This window comes from Odontesthes bonariensis, chromosome 1, assembly GCF_027942865.1.
Source record: "Odontesthes bonariensis isolate fOdoBon6 chromosome 1, fOdoBon6.hap1, whole genome shotgun sequence".
Classification (NCBI taxonomy): Eukaryota; Metazoa; Chordata; class Actinopteri; order Atheriniformes; family Atherinopsidae; genus Odontesthes; species Odontesthes bonariensis.
In genome coordinates this window covers 24,953,940-24,964,337 of record NC_134506.1, presented here as the reverse complement: position 1 = coordinate 24,964,337, position 10,398 = coordinate 24,953,940, and the positions used below count along the sequence as shown (strand labels likewise).

General features: G+C 40.3%; 1 protein-coding gene across 1 annotated transcript; it reads right to left on the bottom strand.

Annotated features, from left to right (window-relative positions):
• Positions 1 to 4,392: 4,392 nt before the first annotated feature.
• mc1r (melanocortin 1 receptor) lies at positions 4,393 to 5,370 on the bottom strand. The gene has a single exon (XM_075461858.1). It carries the CDS (start codon positions 5,368 to 5,370, stop codon positions 4,393 to 4,395), a length of 978 nt encoding a protein of 325 aa, XP_075317973.1.
• Positions 5,371 to 10,398: the final 5,028 nt, after the last annotated feature.

The window sequence follows — 10,398 nt, the reverse complement described above, 5'->3', positions numbered from 1 at the left end:
CCAATGTTGTCTTGAATTGTGTCCTTTTTTTTTATGTGAAACAGGAAAGAGTAGATTTTGCATGTAAATGCAGTTAAGTTCAAAGACGTCTGGTTAAGTTTAGAATGTGATTTAAGGAGATATTTGAAACGTAATGAATTGAAAGTTTCACATACATGAACCCACGTGCAGCAGTCATAATTTGATCAACTATAGATCTATTTCCTCATTTGGCACCAAGAAATTTAATTACAATCTTACAAATCATGAATGAAGACTTTCTAATGGACATTTAGTCTAAACAAAGAAAAGAGGGCTAATTATATGAACATGGTATCTATGCATACAACATGCAGCAACATTTATGCAATAACCAAAGTTAAAAATACATTAATAGGGATGCTGCTATTATAACCTATTTGCCACAAGTCTTGGCATTTTTCAGGGGTGTTGCAACTATTGGGCAGGTGTTTCCTATATAATCTTTACTTTTGCTGAAACTGGGTTGAAATCCTGACTATACTGGATTAGGCAAAAAGAAAACTTTTTTGTGTATGTTCTGTTTCTGGAGTGGCCAGCCCAGTCACTGAGATACAACTTGGTCATATTATGTTTTTGCAAACCACAAATACAAAGATCCTGTGTGTCTAAGCATTAAGAATCCAGTATCTGTGCAAACTTGCCTGCAAACAGACACATGAAAACATGTAGGTTGCCAGCAGCTCAAACCATGAAATTTACCCTAACCAGAGGATTTTAGTATAGTAGTTCTAACCACACAGAAAGTGAGAATGAACCTTTAAAAATAAAAAACAACAAGAAACTCATAGGAATCGGGGTATCTTGACCTAATTAGGAAAAAAAAAAATGACTTGATGACCAGTGACTTATTCCACGAGCACCCCTATAACTCCCTGATGTAAACCTGTTGCTGGTTCATAGGTCACGCACTCATGCACATTGCTCGACCGTGAGCTTTGTTCATCATATATTGCCGTAACTGGTGCTTCTAGGAAATATTGCAGAGATCTGGTAACAAAGAGTTAATAGACACCAGTGATTTAAAGAAACACTAAATGGTAATATACTCCCGAGTCGAAGTGGCAGTAGCAACCATACATTGAACTATATATTATAGAGTGCTGTATTTTCATGGTGGATGGTAACTAGTTTTGAGCAATATGGCATACCTCCTTGTTAGATTATCAACTGATAACTTGCCTGCAAGTGTTGGATTATTTATTATATTCTCAAATGTATTTGAAATATCAGCATTTCATACAGGAAAATCATTATTTTCATTAATGGCTATTCACTGTGACACCTTCTCCATCAGTATCATAGTGCTGCCTGTTTATGTCTTCAAAACTCTTTTGACACAGTGTCTCACACGGAACATCTTTGCAGTATGCTACTCTTTTTTTTAGTTTATTAAACAGTTTAGCAGAAGGACTGTCCGCAACTGAGGGAGGGAATGTGTGCAAATTACACACGTATCACATCAAAGACCAATTTTAAGGCCAATCTTTTACAATCTACGTCCGATCTTGTACTGCTGCACAGATTCACAGCTCCGAAAGCAGAATCTTCTGCAACAAAGATGCTGCAATCATGATAAACCCAGAATGCGTCACAATAAGCAATAAAGTTTGCATCCATCCCTTTTCTATACCCACTTCATTCTATTCAGGGTCGCAGGGGGGAACCTTTCCCAGCTGCCATTGGACAAAAGGCAGTTCAAACCACTGAGAGTCCATCACAGGGCCAACACAGCAACAACCAGCATGTACACTCACTCCAACAGTCAATCTATAATCACCAAATGACCTAATATGCATGTTTTCGGTCTGTGGGAGGATGCAGGAGTGCCTGGAATATGCAAACTACACACAGAACGGTCCCAGATGAGATTTACAGAGAGGGAACCTCCTGACTGTGAGATGACAGAACAAACCACCACACCACCCCATATAAAGCAGAGTTTTTTCTTGCCATACCAATTGGATTATAAGAGGAAGTTTTTAGTTTTTATGCTATATTGAAAAAACAGCTTTTTTTTGCAAGCAAGAAGGAATGATGAGGTAATGTAGAAAATAGTTCCAGAACCATGCATTAAATCCAGCTATCAATAATAGGTTATCAATTAAAAAAAAAAAAAAGGTCTGTCATTATGAGCTTTCTTAATTTAAGAACTTTTATTTCCCTTTAGGATGGTATTTTAAACTACTGCATCCTCCAAAATGCATTTATTAAAATAAACAAAACTACACACGTGTTGGTCAAATGTATTTAAATTCCATCCGAGACATACGGAAATTCAACAAAACTGTACAGATGAAGTTTTATTTGAAAAATTCAAACGAATAACTCTACTGAGAAGTCTCTTACATTGTTCATTTATCATACATCCACAAAACACGATGCGTACATTTTCATTGGAATACTCTGGCTGAAGAAACTGTTTCTGCAGCCCTTTGAGATGAAATATGCTTCAATACAGTGAATTTACAGTTTGTTAGGCCAACATGGATTAATATGCTTCGGTTTCAGAAGTCAACGACGGTAAGCTTTTCTCATCTTTTTTTTTTAATCACCATCATTATTATTGTTATTGAGCAAATATCAAAGAACAATACTGTACATTCGCAGTTTTCTGCAACAAGACCTACTGCATGAAGAACAAAGAGACAACAAATACGATGAAATGCAATCGAAAATGAGGGGCACAAAGATAACAAAATAAATACAGTTTAAAGGAGCTGGAAGAAAGACTTAAGGGGTTATGATAGAAAAAAGATTTAAAGGATTAAATTAATTCCTAATGTTGACGGTATGAATTGTAATTGAAATACAGCAGAAAGCAGTGATTCAATTACATACGTTGATGCGGTTTTGGACGTTTTGCCATCACCTCTAAACTATCTCACAGGCGAAATATTGTTTTTATTGTTGTTGTTGTCATGGCTGACAGCTTGGTGATGGGACTTGGTAACCCCTCCTTTTCCCTTCATGTGAAAGTCTGATACTAACCCGCGCGTTTGAGTTTTTCTGAAGGATGACGAATTTAAAACGCAGGCCGCAATTTCTGCAAAAATGGTAAACAAAATAAAACGCTCAAATTAAGAGCTATAACGAACCGGAAAACTACATTGCCGGAGTCCATAATTCTACATCAATCGTATTTTTGTCACCGTCTTTATCAGCCAGACTCTTATCAGCCAGACTCTTATCAGCCAGAAGTTCCTCGCAAGCCTCGTGACCATGTGCCGCATTTGTCTGACCCACACAGGCTCCAAAACCCAAACCGCCACCAATTTGTACATTTCCGAGAACCACGTTGCCAAAAATATAGCTATGCCTAACTTTGATATGCCTTCTTTCATTAGCATCTCATGCCACGAGCCTCGGGCTGCAGGCCACTCATGTGATCTTTCCCCCCCACTTTTTTTTTTGTTTTTCTTCAGTCAATCGTAGATTTATTTTGAGCCCACCACTTCCCACGCAATAACCACCAAGAATACCGCGAGCTGTTTTTTAAAAAAATAATAAATATGACTCTTATAATATTCGAGTTTCTAGAACGTCCTTCCTGTACAGTCCATTCAATCAATTAAATGATTTAGCACCACGAGAGGGTAAATCAAAAAGAGCAATTCATCATGCATTTGGCAGTTCCTCTTATTCTAAACGGATTCGATTCTTTTCTCTTTTGGATGCTGCGTGGACACCCATTCTTCATGAGAGTATTAGAAAGTGTTCAAATAAAGCCAGGAACGGGGACAAGGCAGTTGTCATTTTTTTCCCCTCCCTGAGCGCTCCAGAAAGATCATCACTTTATTTTTTTCTGTACGCGCCACATAATCTTTATAGCCTTGAATGTCAAAGCTTTTTTTTTTTTTTTTCCTATTCGCCTAAATTGTGACTTACGACGTTTGTTCTGGATTATTTCATAGGAAAGGCTAAGATTCATTTTTATTTTTGTTGGGCTTGAAATATTCAACAGCCTTTTAAAAGCAGAGTTCAGACAGAGTGAATATTTACAAGCAGGAAATTCATCAAGGTTTACAGAAAAATTAAACCAATCGTGAAAAGACAACTAAATTTATCAGATGGAATACACTCCAGTATCCAGTGACTGGCGCAGGTTCAGGATCCCTCCAGTTTGAGAGAATAATTTAGTGGAGTTAAATTGTCAGATGTTAGTCACTGTTGAACAAAGAGTGACCTAATGCTTATAGACCAAAACTCTAAATCATTCGGATTTAATAGCAATAGTCTTTTTTAGAGTGCAGTCGCGCTTGAACATCATCTGCCAGATAAAATATGCATCGATCACTGCTTCCTCCAGCTTCAGTAGGTTACAGCCTATAACGTGGCTAAACTAATTCGCTTTCATTTTCTCACCAAGGGGTGTCACGGGCCGAAGCACCAACAACACAGAACCAGCTCCTGCAGGGTTTTACGCAGCTCCTGGCTTCGGTACGCGTAGATGAGCGGATCTATGAGCGAGTTACAGATGATGAGGATGAGGAAAAGGTTAAAGTTTCGGAAGAAGCAGTTGCAGAAGGGGCTGGTGGGGCAGGCGAGGATGAGGATGAGGTGGAGGAAGAAAGGACCCCAACATAAAATGAAGACCCCGAGCAGGATGGTGAGGGTGATCGCTCCCTTCATGCTCGTTGATTGGCGCCGGCTTTTGTGGAAAGCCGTGATGCGCCGGGAGTGCAAGTGCGCCAGGAAAAACATGTGCAGATACAGCACTGCATTGAACACCAGTGTGGTGCAGAAGAAGGTAACGAGGCACACAATGACGGCGTTGTCAGTGTGATACACGATGAAGAGGATGCTGGAGGTGATGCTGGCCAGCCACACCACCACGATGATGATTATAGCACGCTGCGTGGTCATGAGGCTGTGGTAACGCAGCGCGTAAAAGATGGTGACGTAGCGATCAGCGGCGATGGTGCACAGAAAGGAGAGAGAAGACACCACGGAGCTGCAGATCATCACATCGATGACGTTGTCCAGGTGGCGCAGCATGCCAGGGTGCACCTCCAGGAGGCCGTGGTCATTGAGAAGCATGAATATGGTTTCCGCAACGTTACTGACACTCACAAGCATGTCGGACACGGCGAGGCAGCAGATGAAGTAGTACATGGGAGAGTGCAGGTTGCGGTTCTTTATGATGGCCAAAATCACCAGGATGTTTTCCACGAGGCTGATGAGCCCCAGCGTCAAGAACAGCTCCTGAGGGATGCGGATCTGAACGCAACCAAACAAGTTTCGCTCTCCGACGGTGGAGTTGGTCTCGTTTTCCTCCGTTATGTCACTTAGCGGACTGAGCTCCATATGGAGAATGGAGGGGTAATGCAGGGAGCTGTTGGTCATTTCCATGCCCGAATTCCTTCAAATAACTCTGCGTAATAATTGACAGATTTTCAAGTTGACTTATGGGTCTTCTCGAGCAAAGCGCCAAGCCGGGTAAGGAAGTTTCATCAGCTCATCAGTTGTTCCATTTGCCTCCCAGCAAAGTGAAAAAACAAACAGCTCATCCGAACATGTGTGAAAATGTTAAACCCATCAAGGCGCTGACTGTTCTATATCCACAAAACAGCTCGATGTGTTGTCATAAAGTAAACTCTCAGTTGCGGAGGGAAAGTCAAAGCAACGCGCCGCTGTGATCCGGAGAGCTGCCGCTTTCGTAAGTGTGAAAAAATGCGTCTCCTCTTCCAAACATCTGAGTACTCCGTCTTTTCGATGCAGCTCGTCTTGGACGGATATCCATTAATTCACCACAACACCATAACTCTCAGTGGGCACTCGACCCTGTCATGCCCAAACCCCTTTGCAGAACACCCTGACAGTAAGCATCCGGAGTGCGTGTGGTGTATTGGGAATTAGAGAGTGAGTTGCTGCTCTGAGAAAGATGCTGAGTGACCTCAGTAGACTCCTCCTCTTATACAGCTTAAGGCGTTGGTTTTGTCTCAGGACCGCACGAACATTGGCGGGCGGTGATGGTTGGACTATCAGAAATGTTTTTTTCACCTTTAAAATTGGCATATTAATGAACGTGGAGCAATTACGAGAGCGCCCGGGAGTCACACCTTCAAAGAAGGCCAACACGGGAGCGTATTTAACAATTGAAGCCGAATTTATTGAAGTTTTCATTTCTGAAAGAGCATCTCTATAGAAAAGGGCCTATGTTGCCAAACACTGTAAAATCAGTTGCTGATATTAACCTCTAGTTTAATCTGAAAGTTATTTCTTAATATTATTTTTTTTTAAAAAAGGTTCCCTACAAGAGATCCCCTCCTAAAGAAACGTCAGTCTGTGGAATTTAAAACTAAATGTAAAGCAATGTGAAAATGACCTCAGTTGAGGGTAAAAGCTGCATTTCCTCCATAGGAACCTTTCCAGGAACTAGGACCTTTGAAATGGTCCTTTCTCTCATCACCTCCGTTTCCTTTGCAGGCCCCTGTGTCCAAAAAGAGTTCCAGGGGAGAAAATTCCTCTTCCAAAAGGGCCCTGGTAAGGAGATGAACATTTCTGATCGGTCAAGCACTGCTGTTACCATAATGTCACCGTTTAAGTTTCAAACATCTCAGACGAGGAGACCGAGCTTAACATTGTGACATCATCTTTGACTGCTGTGCTCTAAGCCCAAATAAAAACTGGATTGGCAGTTCCTGGTGTGAGAAACGGCCAAGAACTTACAGTGCGCTGTCTGAGCTGGGTTAGTCGAGAGAGCTCCAGAATGAGATGTTGCTCCGATTATGAAGAGAAAGCACTGTAATGACAGCAATAACGTGCAAATTCTCTTGAAATTTGACAGCAGCTATATGCTCGAAGACACAAAACCAGACTGAAGTATGTAACTTGGACAGCTTTTGAGTTAATGTTGCTGAAGTGCACTTCCCGCTTTGATCAAGTGGAGCAGAGAGCTGAAACCACTGGAGACAACAGAGGCAGCTCAGGTTGAGCTCACACAGATGGGATTTACAACAATTCCATCTCTACCTTTCTCAGTGTTTATGCTCTAAGGTCCAAATTAAAAAAATTCCAAACCCCATAAAAATGGGTAAAAAGATAGATTCTTTGAAAAAATGACATTGAAGTAGATGGCTGGAATGAAGAGCTGAATTAGTATACACATTTATATTATTTATTTTTTCTCCTTCCAGTTATTCATTTATTAATTTCATTTTAATCATTTTTATTGCTATGCTTTTTTTTCTTGTATGTACCTTCTTGTTCTATGTTGTCCACCGTTTGTAAATTAACAAAAAGTGCAACAAACATATGTTTAAAAAAAAAAAAAAAAAAAAAAAAAAAAAAAGATAGATTCTTAGTCGATACGGCTAAAGCCGACTTTCTGGTTTTACTACACTTTTACTTCACTGCTGAGACTGACGGTCACTAAGGAAGTGGAGAGACACTCTTCAGCGGGCTTAATTTGACGAATCTACCCTGAACCTTTTACCTCAGTGGAAATGGAACAGACCAAAAGCTAAGGTCATCTTTATACTGCTGAAAAAAAAAAAAGAATAAAATGCCCGTGACTGTTTAAGTTCTGCATGCTGTTGATTAAAATGCTTTTTAAGATGGACTAAAACACATTTTCAGACTAATAACTGTGAAAATGTCCCCTACGGTGAGGGTTGATGGTGTTTTTCTCAGATGTTCTGTCTTCCTCCAATGGCATCTTCACAAACCAGTATCAGCCAAAGCCAGCATGACAGGCATCACATTATGTTTGCTGATGATTCTGCAATTGTGTCCCAACTGAGCAGTGACGACCCAGATCATGGCCCGGCAGGGGCAGATTTTATTGGTTGGTGCAGAGAGTCCCTGGACATTACTGTATCTAAAACTAAATATCTGATTTCAGGATGAATCCATCAGGCATTTCTGTCAGGTTGTCGAGTGTGTGCATCAGTACAAATATATGGGCTCTGCATTTGACAACAAGCGGATTGTTGAGCCTGTGTCAATGCTGTAAGTACTGATGCTTTTAGCATTGTAATTTTAATGTTCAGAAAATTTAGAAGAACCTTTCATCTTGTCTGTTTGCAGTGAAGAGAACAGCACATTTGATTCCAAACTGTAGGGAGTAAAAATGGTCAGTTCAAAGTGTGCTGTGAAGTGTCTGGGGAAGAACAGAACAACAGTTTGTTCCTTCACATCGAGCTGAAGAGCAAGATTACCCATCAGTCATTGCCGCTGAACAGTTGAGGCATGTTGTCTCGTTGTAACCTCATTGATGCGTTTAAGAGATGAAGTTACCTCGAAGACAACAATGTTATAAACTCTGTTTAAAAATTGTGATGATAATTAATTGCCCCTCAGAGTTTTAAAAACAAACCCTACATATTGATCCTCTCATAGAAAATGCACAAAGAAGGAAGCTTTGTTGCAGGAATGACCGAGAAACATCATTACTGTGAGAGAAAATCGTTTCCAGTGCTCTACAAAGGTCATGCTGATTGAACAGATTTAACTCTTAATAAGGCTTATAATGATGCATAAAAGTCCGTAACGAGGCTACTGAAGTATTTCAAGTACTGTTCACATTGTCTAACATTGTGTAAAAAAAAAAGCAAAAAAAAAAAAAAAAGCATTTCTCTGCAATCCCTGTAATGAGATCCCAGGAGCACATACAAACATTGAAAGAGTATGCATTATGTCTTACAAATGTGTTCAAAATGCATTATAGGCATGACCTTATAATATATATATATAAAATATAAACTTAATTTAACTCCAGACTGGATTTTGACTTCTTTGATTTCTTTAACTCAAACATCCATAAACAGCCTAAAAAGAGGCTAACTGGGTCAAGTGTTGTTGACGTTGACACTTTGACCGTTCAAAAGCAAAAGTCCCTACGAAAGCTTTGTGCTTGTGACTTGAACAGAAGAAGACAGCCGAACAAAACCCTACAATCCTACACGAAGCTTTCCAAACTTGGCCGATTACAGCATATATTCATACTGTAGGCAACCCCTTAGGCCGCTCTCCTTTTGATAACTGCTAGTTTCTTAACAAACAAAAAAACCAAAAACGTTTTCATTAATTAATTAATCCATAAAATTAAAACTGCTAACATGTCAAATCTGCCGTGTCAGTCATATTTCATGCTTACACAGTCGGGCACATTTTTAGTCATGAAAATCTTTCTCATAATTCACCGGTTACATTCAAATACAGTGAGTATCGTTAGACATGCACAATGTCAACCATTAATTTCTATCAGTTCTCTTTGGTTGTAAAAGTACGAAACCTTCCCTGGTATTGGCTCCTCACACGTGCAGAGCTTCAGCTTTACTCAAGTTTTAATAAAGAGGGGATAGAGTCGCCGTCTCCCAGTCGTAAGTTCAGCAGCCCGTTTATTATTTACATGTAAAGACTCAACCTTGGGCTCTTAACATCTGTTTTTTATGAACAAAAATAAAAAAAGAATAAAGTCAAATCTTTGCTCTGTGTCCCTTTGTTCAGTTCTGAACTAATGATAGTGCTTTGATTGCTAATGCAGTCGTGACTATGAAGCAGTGAAAGAAAAACTGGAGTCAGATCTGACTTCCTCTGAGCCTACACAGCTCCGTCTCTATGTAAGAGTCTTTCCATACAGCAGAAGGATCACATGAAAAGTTCCCCCAGCATCAGCTATAGCTCCAGGTGAACTAGAACAATGGCTTCTTTTGGCCATCAAGTGCAGCCACTCGCATCATGTGGCTCACTGAGCAGCTAAGTTAGTGTATGGCAGCTGCAGTATGTGCCGAGAGAGTCTTCAGAGAAGCTTTCAGCGTTGGTTGGTTGTTTAACAGTTGGCACTTTCACCGAAGCCCTTGTGTGACTGAAAAGGCCAACAATAACAACAACAACAATAATAATAATAATAAAACTGCAGAGGTTGCATAAAAAAGGACAAGCGATTCTTATGTGGAACTGGGTTCTATTTTTTGGATTGGCGAGGTTTGACAGGAGGACAAGATAAGCGCACCATGAGACAGAGCCTCGTCTCTGCCAAATCAAATTATGCAAGGGCTCGCTGCACGCTGTCAGAAACCTTAGGATTCTATCCCAGACAATCATCTGAAAGAGCTGCGAGACAAGAGTGAAACAGTTGGTGGACAGGGAAAAATACTGAGCGCAGGTTATGAAGGACTCGTCTTTTATTGGCGTGATGCTGGAGGCTCCAGCCTCGGGTTTAAGATGCTGTGCATAAGTTATCATTAGGAGAGGACGAGAGCATCCGGGTGTGAATGCACAGAGATCGCTCAGTTCAATCAATGATTCTGGCCACCCTTTTAGAGTATATATCAAATTCTTGTACACTGAATTTAACTTAATGGAAAAGCAGCTACTGGACTGCTGGTAAATTTAGGCCAATTTTATGTTCAGTTTCATTGGGTGAGACAAGCC

Excerpts from the sequence above, each read along its gene's own strand:
- mc1r (XM_075461858.1), bottom strand. The coding sequence starts at position 5,370 with ATGGAAATGACCAACAGCTCCCTGCATTACCCCTCCATTCTCCATATG.